At 38.4% G+C, this 16,816-nt stretch overlaps 1 protein-coding gene across 5 annotated transcripts in view; it reads left to right on the top strand.

The window, feature by feature from the left end:
• The window catches only part of LOC306897128 (neural cell adhesion molecule 2), a 45,988-nt gene that overhangs the window by 6,236 nt on the left and 22,936 nt on the right, over positions 1–16,816 (top strand). For all 5 annotated transcript variants that reach the window (XM_079461613.1, XM_079461614.1, XM_079461612.1 and 2 more), the window contains 5 exons: positions 4,706–4,780; positions 7,528–7,734; positions 9,528–9,671; positions 12,013–12,150; positions 16,347–16,464. In XM_079461613.1, the coding sequence (XP_079317739.1) occupies positions 4,706–4,780; positions 7,528–7,734; positions 9,528–9,671; positions 12,013–12,150; positions 16,347–16,464 (682 nt within the window). The remainder of the gene's footprint in view (positions 1–4,705; positions 4,781–7,527; positions 7,735–9,527; positions 9,672–12,012; positions 12,151–16,346; positions 16,465–16,816) is intronic.

Raw genomic sequence — 16,816 nt, 5'->3', positions numbered from 1 at the left:
TCATAAAACTAGAGCCAGAACGACATTTTATTGCTCACAGATTGCTCTTTCATAGCACAAGAGGTTTAATTACGAATGTGGAAATGTAAAATTTTCACATGGACTGTAAAAAAGCAACCTTCAGTGTTTTGTTTCACACAGAGATGACGATAAAAAGTTCAGATCGCATATTTAAACTAGAATATGAATTTAAATTCGCGTGAGATCAGGTTGGGCAAACCCGTACATAAAGTAAAAATACAATAGCAACAGATACGTTATATTAAAATAATAAGCAAATACTGTTAATGCATATACAGACTCTAGTCTGGTGTCATAAGAATGGGGACATGGGTTTGGCTCCCCTCCAACTGTCATCGTGTGAATGTGTTTTAATGGTGGAGTATTCAGTGTTGTGGAGGTGACAGTATCGGTGGGGGTGCCGTCAGCTCAGCGGGGACGATTGCTCAGACTCCTGCTGTCTAACTGTGTGTTTGGACTCGTAGAGAAGGTTCTTGAGACGGTCTTCGGTTGTAACAGTCAGTGTCGTGGCGGGGGTCCTATCCGTGTGAAACATGTTGGTTTGTGGTCACACTAAGAGCTTATTTCGCAGACCTGTTAACTGTGGAACGGCTGTGGCTTTGTAAATGATAAAAGTTTTGTTATTGAACTCAGCGAGACAACAGAGATGAGAAAGTAGGAGACTGGAAAAATCAACACACTCACCGACACCAAACCGGTATATTTTGGCTTAAGGATATCATACCGTCAAAATGTCATAGCGGCCCATGCCTTACGTGTTTAAATGTTTGAAAATTACTTTTGTTGACAAAATATAATTGCGCTAACATCGTAATTTCTTTCATTAGAAAACTAAAATGTTGTACATTTGTACAAAGTCTAAGCAAAGGTTGGATATTTGTTCTTTTAATCAAAACATAATTCCTAGTTACGATTTATTTGGTTAAATTTGTTATTTCGATGAGTTTACTATTATTCGAAAATGTGGAAAGAACTGTAAACGAACACTGCGTGAGTGTTTCAGAACGTTTGGCTGTATTCTACAGGGTCATGGGGACCAATAGGGGTGCCATGGTTGAGTCACGTGGACTGTATATGAAATATATGGAAGGTTTATGTCAAGATCACCCCAGCTGGGTGGCATCGTCATTCGTCACACACCACTGCAGGGATAAACAAAGCGTCACCGACTTCACAAATGACATTTGAGCTGGTAAACATTGAGCGAGAGAAGCTCAATGCCTCGGGCACAGACTTAAAACACATGCTACTGTTACTCTTCATGACAAATCGGTTAAACTATGAACTTCTGATGGTGCGGCATTCCGGGCTTCTGTCGAGTCCACTGAGAGACGCAGAGTGACCGAGGAACTATTGCAGAAAGGTTGCACTTTGTGGAAGATTCTTTGAGGTGTGTGTCGCAAGTTGGGTGGGCTTTGACTGCAAAAAGTTTGACTTCAAAGAAAAGTACGTAAAGCAGCCTGCAGTTGTATGTTTCAAACAGCGATGGCGATAGAGAGGCATAGTGTAATTTTAAAAGTCACATAAATACACAGTATAAGGGTCGCAAACAAGTAAATACAAACTACACAGAATCTGCCTAATGTTCCAGTGAGACGCGTTACCGCTCCAGGCGACGATCATAAAGTAAAAAGAGTAAAGCTGCAGGGTTGGGGGTGGGTGCAAATGGATGCTCGCAGGTGCATGTGGGATTTTTAAAGATCGTTTAAACAGCAGAGAGCTAACAGAAACATGCTAATGAACAATGACACAAAAGTTCTTAACTGGAGTCCCAGGTGGGAGACGAAAGCCGTATTGATGCTGCAGGGGCTTTCAGTGAGTGCAAACCCCATTCTGCTCTGAAACTATCCCAGCATGCAATGCCACTCTTTTAGCACGTCTCTGCGGCAATTCTGCCTTCTGTTAACCCCCGTGTGTCCAGAGAGAATCACACAGTCCCTGAAACTCAAATCACAGACAGGGACAGCCGAGTGTTTCTACGCCGGCGGCACGTTTCGCTCATGTGTTTAATTACAGTTATTACACACTTTCATCGGTGGCGACGGTTTATTCTGAATGCACAGATCTGACGGTAAAACATGATGTTAGTTAATAATTGAAGTTGGGTTATATATACATACAATATATAGGCGCACATACACACATATTGTGTGAATATTATATATCCTGATATATATTTATATATATATATATATATATATATAATGACTATAAATATATTTTTTTGCATCTTATGTCTTTCAAAGACATTGGTCTATGTACCCAGGCATCAAACCAATGTAAAAATCAGACACTATCAACATACTAGACCTGACTCTGAGGAGTTGTGTTACTAAATTTACCATATTGATGCAACAAATGATAAAGAAGGCAAAATAATTGATTGGTGAACAAAATCCACTGTAATATCTATATTACATTGACATTTAGTCATTTAGCAGATGCTTTTATCCAAAACGTCTTACAAAGAGTTCAGGGAGCAATAAGCGAGATGTCATACAGGAGCAATAATAAAATCGGTGCTAATACAAAGTTACTAGTTTCAACAAAAGCTACCCAGTGGAGAGAGATGAAAAGGGGTGTCACATGAACCTTTTGGGCTGTTGGAAGACGAGGCGTGCTGCTGCGTTTTGAACCAGCTGAAGTGGTTTGATAGCCTTTGCAGGAAGACCAGCAAGGAGAGCATTGCAGTAATCCAACCTTGAGATTACCAGGGCCTGGACAAGGACTTGTGCCGCATGCTCAGTTAGGTAGCGTCAAACCTTGCGAAAGTTGAATAAGGCATATCGGCATGACCGCGTTGTCTTTGACAGCTTTGATGGACAGCTGTTCATCAAACATGACTCAGAGGTTCCTGGCTGTTTTGGAAGGAGTTGGATGGTGAGATTGTGTTGCACCGCAGGGTGTGCCGGTAACACGAGTTGTTCTGTCTTGGCCGGGTTCAGCTGGAGGTGATGCGCTTTCATCCAAGCTGAGATGTCTTCTAGGCAGGCTGTTATGCAAGCTGCTACAGTGGTACCTTCCAGGTGAAACGAGATGTTGATCTGGGTGTCAACAGCATAACAGTGATACGAGAAGCAGTGTGCCCGTGTGATGGGTACCAAGGATGTCATGTAGATGGAAAAAAGCCAAACGTTCAATGTGTCTTTGTCTATCTAATAGTAAAAGTTCATCCGAAATAATGTCTAACAAAACTAGTCGGTGCCATTGATCAATCTGGCGTGTTTTTGTTCACCAACTTTTATGTTTCACATTTTATGTATTTTGTAGTTTTAAGAGTTTTAAGAGTTTTTTCTTCACAAACTATTTTTCATTAGAAAGGTTGAACGGTTTAACTTTGTTATCCAAGCGTTATTTAAGCCAATACAATCTCACAGGAATTCGAAACAATTTTACAAGGTGGAAAATTCCTATTAATTGTTTACAATCTTATTCTTATGCATTGCTTTCACACATGTGACGTGAGGTTAAGGGGTGGGTTAAGAGGAGGGGCTTCAAGTATTGCGTTTTATGAATAATTGCACGTTTTTGTATGGTTCATATGAAATAGCCACCCCATAAAATAGTAATGAATTCCCATGAGATCAGATTATTTAAGTAAATAACGGTTGAGTGACAGTAAAACTAATACTTTTTTAAACTCATTTGTGTAAGGAGTGCAAATCACAACATTTAAGATATTAACTTAATATTGACTTTCCATCAATCCATCAATGACCTCCCATTCGTGAATTTACGTGGCCTTGCATTGGTAAATTTTTTATGCTAAGCATTCACAGTATAAAATCCAATTGGAACTTTAGGTTACAAAAGAAACAAATATAATATAGTATATTATATTATATAGTAATTTAAGTAAGACATGTGGGATTTGATATAAAATATTCATCCAGCCTCATTGTTTCCCAACAAATGCTGGCGGTTGTATCTGAGCCTTTGGGCAAAATTCAAATTATAAGCATTGACTTTACAGTGTTGTAGTACGTGACTGTAGTTAGCGCACATGCACTTTTGCCTCTTGCGGCCGTGTGACCCTTCTCTTGCTCATCAGGTGACAATGACTCGTGAGATGACTGCGGTCTCTAATTTCAGAGTTCAGGGCTTCACTTTGGTCATTAATCAGCTCCGGCTTCCTAATTTAGACATGCTCGCTCTTAGCAGAGTCTGAGGAGACCCGCCGCTAGCTAGTGAAAAACTGCAACAGACCCACAATAAAGAGATGGGCTGTTCTTCCTCACCCCGCTTCCCTGAGAGAAATAAATCAGCGACCGACATGACGTGTTAAAGATTTATACAGCAACTGCGGAGATAAGCGATGCCCTGGCATCTTATTACTGCCATCTGTAGGCTGGTTCGGTGTTGCATTTAGAATCGTACATATGCTTGATAAAAGGATTTTGGGTTGTTTTGAAACATCTGGGGAGATTAATAAAGTCAATGATGATGAAACATGGTGAAATTAACATTTCTTATCAAAGGATTCTGATACATGTCAATGATTTAAGCTCATTTCGTTTGTTGTATTATTTACGGTATTGTGCTCAACATGGTTTTCAATAGTTTTCTTAAAAACAACTGAGATGTTAAACTGTTGGGGTGACGGAAGTAGACCCTGTGCAGTGAACAGACATGATGTCTGTTTTTCTGTGATAAATGGTTGTCTCGTATTCTCTTTCTCTCACAGCTTTGCTTCAGGTGTCGATATCGCTTAATAAAGTGGAGCTGAGTGTTGGAGAGTCCAAGTTCTTCACCTGCACAGGTAAGATGTCATCCTGCTGAACTTTATTGAAGATGCACATCTGAACCGTAAGCACCACACAAGTTGAGTTAGATGTGTATTTTGTAATCAAAGTCTCCACTGGAAAGCAGTCATGAATTTAATGGAGAGGCGTGAATAGAACATCACTGTTGGCCGCGAGTCAATGATCCCTAAGCTCTGACATCAGGACGTGGTTTCCCATCATGCTTTTAGTTTGTACGGTTGTTGAAGAGTAACCCTGACACTTTACTCTGATAAAAGCTTGACATGACTTCTTGTTGAACGTCATTTCCAGCACACAGACGTTGCTCATCTCTGATTAATCTGATTACATTTACTGCCAGGTTTCTTTTTTAATTATTGTGTAAATAAGGCTTTAAGTAATTGCATTTGCATCAGTACTTGCGATGGCATTATTAATGTGTGTGGACGTCTATGCATGTGTGTTTGTGATGTGCGTGCATGTTTTTGTGTGTTTTTGCGTGTATGCATGCTTTTGTGTGTTCATGCATGTGCGTGTGTGTTTATGCATATATGTGTGTGTGTGTGTGTGTGTGTGTGTGTGTGTGTGTGTTAGGGGTTGCACGAACTAGTCGACTATTCGAGAGGTCGTTCAACCCCTAGTGTGTGTGTATTTCTGTGCAAGTGTTTGTCTTTGTGCAGGTGTATATGCATGTGTTTATGCATGCATGTGTTAAGCATTAATTCAATACATGCTAGGCAATGCATAAAATACCAACAAACCACATAAAATACCATAGTACCTAATTTGTAATAAATACTAATAATTACTGCATTTACTATGTTGTATGTACTATGGCAAACTGTAGTACATTTTAGTAGTGTAGTATATTATAGTAATTACTATTTTTTATTAACTTTATTAATGAAAGTGTTATGCATTAGTACTATCAACTACAGTGAAGTAAATGCCTGGATAAACTTTATTAAATATTGAAGTACAGGGGTTCAAAAAAATTTTTTTATATTTTAATGGTGATTACGTCACATTAACCACATTAGCAACTGCATACGTTGAGGTGCAGCAAGTTCATTTACAGCACCATGCTAAACAGTCCCAAACAGATTCTTTTTCATGGATTAAGTGAAGCATATCTTTATTTGTCAAAATGAAACGTTCGACCAAAGTCAACACAGGGAGGACGGCGGAGAAACGCCGCAGACAGAAAGCCCATCGTCCTCAGGTACTAAAGGAGGCCGGCGTTTGCATAAAGAGGACATCCATCAGCATTCGAGTCAGTTTAAAGAAATGTTATCATCCGTGGTAATAGTTCCTGTTTTAGTAAAATAATGAGTAAATAACTATAAAATAATATTATGTTAGACTGTGTTCTATATGTGCGTGTTTAGATAGACCTAATAAGTGCATTTGCACAATTGTGGGCAACGTTTGTACACTTTACCCACCTTCGAGGATAGTGGGGGTCTCGAGTCCCTGGCACTGTTATTTGTTATTTTGGGGGTCGTTTGGGAACCCCTGCTGTAGTATACTTTACTGTTCACTATGGTAATGTTCTGTTGTACTACGGTTTAATATGCAGCGGACACGGAAAACATTATTTAATTCAAACGTTTTCATACAGAGACCTTCAGTCTGGTCTTGCATTAGTCATACATATATTTTTTGTGCACAGGTATTAAAGATATGACAGATACACTCTGTTAGTCACCAGCATCTGTTGGCAGTTTCAGCACGTCTCCGTATAGGCCACTTCTCTGCCCACCTGTTGACTCCACCTGTTGAAACGCGGTGTGACAGCAGAGTGATGAACTTTCCCAATGCCCGATTACCCACACAGACGTCCTGTTGTTGCCATGACGACACATTCATTTCTTTTGGTCTATCACACACTGTTTGCCCCTAAATGCATTACTTTTCCCTGAATCTCGTCTGTCTGATGTGTCACACCGGCTCTGTCAATATCCAGCTGGAGGATCACAACCACATTGATCACACAGCAGAAGTGAGGGGGGCGTTAGAGACCCCGTCCACCCTGAAGACACAAACGCACAATGAATCATTCTATAAGCACACAATACTGCTGCATTTTGATGCAGGTTTTGCGAATGGTCAATTGGACATTACGCATTCTTAAAACAATGTATATTCACTCTGAAGGCAAATTTACACAAAATCCAAAAGTGAATAATATCCATTGGTGTTTGTTTTCCAAGATCTATTGGGTTGCAAACATTCTTTCAGATATCTTTCTGTGTTCATGAGAACCAAGAAATGTATACAGAATAATATAAAATTGATGAAAATGATGACTGTAACACAGATCCATAAAAGGAAGGAAGGTGGCGGGAACCGGCAAACGACTTTTAATTAATAAATATAAACGTAAATAGACAGCCGGCAGCCCCTCACGGACGACTGCCGACGACACACACAAACCATAACTAAATGCCAGGCCTGGTCCTCTCTCTCTCACTGACGGTCCGGTCGCTCGTCCTCTTATGCTCCCGATCTCCTCCGTGGCCTGGAATCCCGGCTCTTGTCCCGCCTACCTCACTACAATGACAGAATGTTCATTTTGGGGTCAACGGTCCCTTTAAGAATGTTCAGATAATTGTGTTGGAAACGAAGACAAATATGAGTTAGAATATCATTACAGAAAGTGTGGTAGAGCATGTTTTATTCATCTATTAGATCTACATCTAATGATATTGATGATGTAATTGATTGTTGTCTGCACTCACATGTTTATTCTCGGTTTTGTCAGCTATTGGGGAGCCAGTTAGCATAAACTGGTTTAACCCTCAAGGTGAACGCATCATCTCAAACCAGCGAGTGGTGGTGCATACAGAAGGAGTGCGGTCTCGATTGACAGTCTACAACGCCATCATCGAGGATGCTGGGATATATCGCTGCCAGGCTGTGGATGCCACAGGACAAACCCAGGAGGCCACAGTGGTGGTCGAGATCTATCGTGAGTGTATATGGCTCTCTCAATCGTTCTGCTCAGAAACCTACGGGAATTTTACGGAATCTGGCTGGGTCAACAAAATGTTTTACAAATAGAATAAAAACAAAAGTTCAAGTTTATCCAGTTGGAGTTTGTTGGATTCTAATACGAATCGCTCCTAATTGTGACTAATTTCTTGAGCAGTCCTGTAAATTCCTTTTCGGTTACACTTTACAATAAGGTGTTAACATTAGTTAACATTAGTAAATGGATTGGCAAACATTAGCTAACAATGAACAATTTTCATCATTTTTTAATACTTCATGTCAATACAGTTATTCATGTTAGTTCATGGTGCATTAACTAATGTTGACATTGACAACGTTGTTAATAATATGTTAATAATATGTTCATAAATAATGAAATTAAGATGAATTCATATGAATAAATGCTGTAGAAGTTGTTGTTAGTTCACGTTTGCTAATGCATCAACTAGTTGTTAGCAAATAGCACCTTATTGTAAAGTGTTACCAATATAATTTTTATTATTATAGTTATGTTTTATATGTTTATTTAATTAATGTTTATAAATAAAAGTAAGAATATTATTAGTAGTATTGTCCAAAGTCAATATTATATTCACTAATGCTAACCGATACAAGTGTCACCGTCAAATTAATGTAAAAAAATTATTTTAGGATGTTAAAATAAATTTATGAATGGGGGGATTTAAACGTATTAAGGTGCTTGTTTGTTCACAGCATTTAAATAATGGATGTTATAAAAACAGTTGATATAGAGCCGGATTTGGGGATAGATGGAGCGGTCCGAGTGCTAAAAGATGCCGGACATGAACCGCACGCAGTATGGGAAACTGAGTCATGTCTGTGTTTTGTTTTGCATGATGTAAACAATGATATAAACCTGCTGGCCTCACTAACACATCTTCCAGCAGCAGCAGCCTAGCTAAAAGGTTTTTCCGAAGAAGAGGTCTCCCATACAGGTACTGACCAGGCTCAGCCCTACTTAGCTCCAGCGGGCATCCAGTGTTGGGATATAGGGTGATATGGCTCAAATATTTTATCTGGTAAATATTACAAAAATATTTCTTGCAGTGCAGGTTTATTGAAGTTTTCAGAGTGTGTTGTCGACCTTCGGTCGGTGTCATTGAAGCAGAAATATATTGAGAAGCAGATAAAATCGTTCTTATTTTGAATGAGGTCAATGAGAATGAAAAGTGAATGAATCAACTTAATAGTCGCCGCGTAAAATCAAGCCCCGACGCGACCGATCCGGCCTGCAGTCTAATTATGAGATTCATAATATTTACAAATCTTTTCAGAATAAGAGAGATGTGCTGAGAAGAGAAATGTGTTTACTGGGAAGAAAATCACATTCAGGCCATGGCATCCTTTTCATCGTTATGATTCTGTGTCAAGTTGTTTCAGGACATTTCTATTGCTCAGATGTTCACAAGGGACTTTTCTGAAGAAAGAAAAATCACGAATAAGATCTCTTTAATATCGTAATTAGTTCTCATAGATGTCAAGGAGAATCAATGGAGAGCAAATGAAAGATTTAGCTCAGATATTTCACAAATGTGTCCATTAGAGTTTTAGTAGAGATCTCAACAATGTCTCAAACTGAGCTCATATGTGTTCAATCTACAAATCTACACAAAACCAGATTTTTGAACCTCTAGAATCTGCCTTCGTTCTCAAAAGAATCTCATTGCTCATTAGTTATTTACATCTATGAAGTCTACTAACCATGTTCTAGTCAAACTCTTCATGTGTGGTGTTTGTTTAATCATACAGAGAAGCTGACGTTTCGTGAGGTGAAGACCCCACAGGAGTTTCGTCAGAGCGAGGATGCTGAGGTCATCTGTGATGTCATCAGCTCGCCTGTACCTGCCGTCTCCTGGTTCTACAAGAACAGAGAAATCACATCTGATCCCAACAGTAAGAACTCTACCGGTGTTTCTAACAGACATTTTGTGGTGGTACCCTATGATAAAAGGATGGTATCGAGTTGTATTACCATGCCGCTTTAATATGCACAAAATGATCCATATACAGTGATATATACGATAATCGTTTTTTAGCTGGGTTCTTGTTTTTGTTCATTACATTCGGAAAGCACACAATGAATATCAGCTTTTCTCTGGAAATGAGAAGAATGGCTTTTAATTTTAATACCAAACTTTAATTGAAATTCAGAGGCAGTGGTTTGACAAGCTATCTGCTCCGTCTGGCCCGGGAGATTAAAACACGGTCATTTCTCTGGTTTTTGATTGTTTTCAAAAGAAAATGAGAGAGCACGGCTATAAATATCTTTCCTGGATGAGACGAGAAAAGTGTGTGTTTATCAGCAAGAAATGACAAAACCAGACGAAAGGTGTTTTTTTTTGTCTTGAATCCTTAAGGTGTTTCATTTAGCAAATGTCTTTGAAATGAAAGCGACAGTTGTTTTGAGGATTGATGAGGTTGAGCTCAGTCTCACTGATGTCAGGCTGATTTTCTCTGAACAGAAGGCTGTATAGGTTTTAAACATGACGTGATGCCTTGAACATCTTACAGAAATCCATCTGCCTGCTGCTTTCAGTTGTGTGATCAATTCAAAATATTTGAGTGACAACTGAAATGTTCTTTGATACCAAAATCCCTATGTATCTATCTATCTATACATCCACTCATATCTTTATTTATAAAATTGAATAATATCAATGGAACAATTCTAGCATTTGTGCAGTTTTGGAAAATCCTTCCTCGCCCCACATTTAGTCACTACCGAAACAAAATAATATATAATTTAATAAGAAGGATTATATGTACATATTAAGATTTTTTTTAATTTACTTTTTAAATATATTTTTGGCTATTTAAAAATGTGATGCTGTGGCCTGGGGGTTAGAGCGTTGGGCTTGTGATCAGAAGGTTGCAGGTTGTAATCTCAGTGCCAGCAGGTCATGACTGAAGGGCCCTTGAGCAAGACACCTTACCCCTGATTGCTCTGCAGTAATGTGCCACTGTAAAAAAATACTACTTGTAAGTCGCTTTGGATAAAAGCGTCTGTAAAATGTAAATGTAATGATTCTTGATAAAAAAATGTAGTAGTTTGACTAAAATCTAGTCTCAGCTCAATCTCTAGTCTCAATGTTTTGGTAGTGACATGAAAATCCGGGACACATTTTTTATATAAAGTTTAATCATTAAAAATCAAAAAGTAATATTTTTGAAAAATCAAAAATATATTTTTAATAACAATAATGGAAAAAATAAATGTTGGGGGTTCGTGACACCCTTCTCCCAATTGAAAGTACCCAATAAATTATGATTGTATATATATTAATCTTACTGATATTATAGATATTATTGTTGGTTTTTGAAAGAGGATAAAAGGATCTTAGTAATCAACTAAGATTTGAAGACGTAATGCTTTTTAAATGTGTTTCTGTCTGTTTGCCTGTGTGTGTGTTTGTATATCTGTCTGATTCTCTGTATATCTGTCTGTCTATCTATCCGTATTTGTCTTTAATGACATAGAGCTGCACACTAGTTGCCAAACAACTCGTCACAACACCATAGCAACTGCTTTAAAACACTTCAAATATTTATGCAGCTGCCTAGCAACCATTCATAAAACCATAGCAACTTTGTTAAACACGTAAAACCTTAAAAAAGGTCTAGCATCCACTCATGACAATCGTAGCACCTTAGCAACTGCCTAAAAACACTTGTAGCACCTTAGCAACTGCCTAAAAACACTTGTAGCACCTTAGCAACTGCCTAAAAACACTTGTAGCACCTTAGCAACTGCCTAAAAACACTTGTAGCACCTTAGCAACTGCCTAAAAACACTTGTTGCACCTTAGCAACTGCCTAAAAACACTTGTAGCACCTTAGCAACTGCCTAAATACACTCATAGCACCTAAGCAACTGCCTGACAACCACTCTTAACACTTAGTAACTGCATAACAACCACTCATAGCAGCTTAGCAACTGTCTAAAAACACTTATAGCACCTTAGCAACTGCCTGACGACCACTCATAACACTTCGCAACTGCCTAAAAACCACTCATAACACCTTAGCAACCGCCTAAAAACACTCATAGCACCTTAGCAACTGCCTATTATAAATTGCTCAAAAGAACTCCAGAATACCTTAGTAACTGCCTAGCAACCACTCACAACATCATGCATAACAACCATAAACTATAGCATTGTGTATAGCATTATGTTCTTCATAATATGTTTTTAAGTTTGCTTTACTATCTCTCTGTCTCTTTTTCATCATGAAGACAGGCTCCATGTCCTGCCCAACAACAACCTCCAGATCATGAAAGTGACTAAAGCGGATGAGGGTGTGTACCGCTGTGAGGCGCGAGTGGAGGCCCGGGGAGAAATTGATTTCCGGGACATTGTTGTGCTGGTCAATGGTAAGTCTGGTTTTTCACTGGATTCGCCTACAGCGGCATATCATGTTTACTTTCTCATTGAGAGACACTGCAGCTTATTGACTGGGGCTAATTCAAAGAGCCCTGACGAATAAAGTTATCCAGCTTAGACAAACAGTCTGTGACTGCCTTTCGGCACTGAAGATGCAAAGTGTTCGTACTTATTGAAGAAAAAAATGAGAGAAAATGTCAACACACTTACTTTAGACTCACAGAATAAGAGTCTCTATAGGCTAAACGTTTGAGTGTCTAGTTCAGGAGTTCTTGTTCATCAACATGGGACTGCACCAGACGATAATGTCGAAAGTCTTTTACGTTACTTGTAACGATTTTCTGCATGTAAAACATTCAGACTAACAGATTTTTGTTCGGTTAAGTGTTTCTATCTACAGCGTCTGTACGTCAATTTTCTGCTGGCTAGATTGTGACTAAATGTTTCAATTAAGGCACACTGTAGGCATCCCAGACTCACGAACAAACCACTCGCTTCGTGAAACGACGGCTGGATTTTCAATGAGCTCATTTACCTCTCTTCGCTAAATGAGCGACGTTGAGATTCGATGGCGTCGAGCTCTGCCTGAACTGACACAATAGTGTTTGCACAACTCATACTTCTTAAACTGATGTAATAACGGGTGAAAAAACGTGTGTTGCATTCAATTTAGCATAGCCACTTATAGAGCGCAGGAAGATCCAATAAGCTCGTTCAATGAGGCGCGTCCTATTATCCCAAAGACATGGCAAGTGTCGTCTGCCGTCGCAACCGAACAACCTGCCGCTTGAATCACTTAGCAGACGCTGAGCAGAGAGAGACTGAACCTCGTATCCCATACTGAAGACTGAATCCAGTAAATGTATTTCTAGCCTTGGCTGTCTAACGGTGGAACATCGCTGGCTGTTATAATGAAACTCTTCTTTTTGGTTTGTCATTCTTTATTGAATTAAAATAGTCATTTTCAATATGAGCTCCATCTGTTAGCCAGCCATTTGGATCGTTGTTGCTCTCTTACAGAAGACCACAAATTATAGAGGCTGTATGAGATAAATGTGATTTAAAAGTGTGTTGTCAGGGGGTTTCCTGACAAATAAAGCAGAGCTGGTCACCAGGGATGTTGTGGGAAACTGTCGCTCAGGTTGAACGTGTATTATGTTTAAAGCTCGTTTTGCTTTTAAAGACACATTTCTTTACGATGATGGGCTGAAGATGTAAACAATTAAGTTCAGTTGTTATAGTTATATAGAATTAGTTCTTGTTTCACATAAGGGTCAGTATTGTTGTTGTAATGTGAATTGCAGAATATTATGTTTGTAACAAATATTTTAATAAAGTAATAATGCCAACACTCTAGTAAATTAAACATATTTTTTAATGTTTAATGTGCAAAAATATTTGAGATAAAGAGATCAATTTGACCAAAACATAGAATTTGCTTTTCATATAATAAGGCTTATAGCTTAAGTTACAAAAATTTTATTTTTAAATGTTGGTATTGATTTATTATTTATTTGTGTCATTTACTAATAAGTTTACTTTATAGTATAAGTGAAAGAAACGAAAGTAATAATACAAAAAATAAGATCAAATTAAAGATGAATGACTTATGGTGACACTTTTATCAATTGCTATAATAAAATCCTTTTAGGAAAATTTAGAAATTTATGATAAATCAATTTTTATTCTAAAAATTTCAAACATTTTAATATCATAGTAATTAAATAAGCAGCTTACAGATTTTAAAGTCACTTTCTATGATACGTACAGTAAGTGAGGATTAAATGTGAATATTATAGACCAATTTGCAAGATGTAAACACTGGTTTTTATTTATTAAATTTGATATCTTACAAAATGTATAATTGGTTTCAGATATTCTGTTTGTTGCAACGTTTGTGTAGTAAAACAGGAAGTTCTTCTGGACTGGCGTTAAATAATCATTAATTCATTAAAGTGGTCTACAAAGTTATATTTAGAATATTGCCGTTTATTGTATCTATATGTACATAACTCAGATGCAAGCTGCTCTCTTTCGCCTGCTAGTGTTCATTTTGAAAACAAGTTTCTAACGACATGATGTGTATTTATTGTCGTGTGATTCAAACTCACTTGGACATTATTGAGCTAATGTTTGATATGTTCCAAGCCCTTCGTCTGAATTTCTTCAAACCATCCTTGCCGTTATTAGCATGCAGGTCCACTAGCGTGCTCTAGTCACACCCTTTACTTTAAGCATCCGGCGGGTCGACCTGCTAGTTTCTCTTCTGTGTCCCCTTGATCCTTAAAAAGGAAATGTCAGCGAGATAGGGGGCATCTCATCTGCCTCGTCCTTCACTGATTCACATCACCAGACATTTCAGGCCCTTTGAACTCGGCGGATAGTTACAGCGAGTAAATCACAGAGCGTGGAATTGTGATTCTGCCAGTGGTGGGCGGCGAGAGAAGCTGTCCTGGTCTGTTTGATTCTTCTCATGTCAAATGGATTCGGCCGATCAAAGACAGGATGCAGTTTGCAAATGAGGATGTTTTTCTGGAAGTTTGAGGGACATTGAACGTTTGTTGTTAAATTGTAAACAATCGCTGATGCGTTTAGCCGCTGAGCCGTTTGACGGTTAAATCACTTTCTCAAGAGTTTCATTACAGACGTCAGACTCAAAATAAATGCATTGAAGTTAACTGACATTCGGTGGCAAAAATAGAACGGGTAAGAAAATTTAAAGTCATTGATTTTGAACTGCTAAAAATGTTGCAAAAGTAAGAGATGCTGTGTAGTTCGGTGAAGCGACTTCAACTCTTGAATAATGAAAACCAGGCGCAGTCAATGGAGAAACATTGAAGAATTGAGTCTCTCCAAAGATAAAGGCTGTTTTTATTAAAGGGCCCATATCATGTGAGATCAAATTTCCTGTGATCTTTCAAAATGAAACACTTAATTTTAACATGAAAACAGGCTGTAACTTTCAGAACTTTAAACTTTAGCTCCGGTACAAACTCGGAGTGGCACTAAAACGGACAGATGGGAATCATAGAGAGACAGACAGGTTAAATAGCACAGAAAGGTGCACAGACAGATGGACCGGTTATATGGTGCTGCTAAACAAATATACAGACAGTCAGATTTTGTATTAAAGATAGACAGAAAGATGTTTATATCAGGTGATATAGAACTGCTGAAAAATATTCAAACAGACAGACAGGCTATGTATTAAAGATAGACAGAAAGGCAGACAGGCAGGTAAAACTACATAGAAATACAGAGAGATTATGTAGGACAGACAGACAGACAGACAGGTTGAATATGACTGCTAGACAGACGTAGACAGACAGATAATGTAGGAAAGATAAATGGATAGACATACAGACAAACAGCGAGGTTATATAGAAATCTGTATACACACTGTACTTAAGTAACTGCTTAAGCTGTTTGTGTTTTTAACACTATAGTAGTGTCCTCACTGCGTCATTTACTTCAACATAAATACTAAGGGTAACTTACAAAGACAACAAAAACTAAAAATATATCCAGCAAACACTTAAATAGCAATCATTTTAATCATTTTAACCTGCGAATTGAAAATTCTGCAATGCATCCTGGGAACTTTCAAACACCGGTTTTCTGAGATTACACAGTTTGGCAAATTGGTCAAACTTCTTGACGCGCGTTTGACAATCACTCATATTTCTAAGTACAGTCAACAAAAGAATCTTCTTCTACAAAAAACACTTTGTTCGAGTTACTTTATTACCTTTGTTGGGAGAACAACTTGAAGTTGTATTTTCCACATTCTACATGACAGGTTATAGGACAGATGTGTGTCTTTATTATTCTTTTTGTACGGTCTGATTTAAGTGAGCAAGTCCTGTGTTTTCTGTGTGAGCTCATGAATGATCAAACGTGTTTTTGCAAGATGGTGAACTGAGAGAAAATAGCGGCGAGGAAGCGGTTTGGAGGCGATCGATTGGCTGAGAGATCAATGCTAATGATGTTCCGCAAGTTCTCTGTTGGGTCTTTTCCATTTCCATTTGTTTCTCTGCATTTCTTGTTGACGTGTAAAACAATACTAGCAATTTTCTGTCACCGCATTTTGTCCGAAACCAAACTCAAACACGTACATCTGAGTAGTTCTGTTAAACATACGTGATAAACTGACATCCAGCACATGTTTGTTTGGTGTGGTTCACAGTTCCTCCGGTTCTGACTGTACCTCAGCAGGCCTTCAACGCCACAGCGGACTATCTGGAGTCAGTCACCTTCACCTGCATCACCTCGGGCTCTCCGGACCCTCAGGTGACCTGGTACTGGTGGGTATCATTAGAAACTAGAAGAGAGAATCTCTGAATGATGTGTGAACATAAGCAAAAGAATTGAGGGGTAGACCTGTCAGACAGTCAGATGTCTATTATCAGACAGACAGATGTAGGAGTTTAGTTCTTACTCAGTGTTTTTGAATTCAATGTGTATATGTGGAATTTATATCACACACTGTTTTACATAGGAACGCTCTATCATACTTTCTTTGGGATTTATGGAAAGTCAACAGACTGTTTTTTTTACATAATGTCATCCGTTCATTTTTATTCCACAGGTACTTCACGGTTTAATCCTTGAGTTTAGTGAGCGTAACATTGCAGAGGATAATCCCTGTTCTCAACA

The sequence above is a fragment of the Barbatula barbatula genome (assembly GCF_947034865.1).
Source record: "Barbatula barbatula genome assembly, chromosome: 8".
Taxonomy (NCBI): Eukaryota; Metazoa; Chordata; class Actinopteri; order Cypriniformes; family Nemacheilidae; genus Barbatula; species Barbatula barbatula.
The sequence above is the reverse complement of the archived record's forward strand: the minus strand, read 5'-3'. Positions and strand labels throughout refer to the sequence as shown.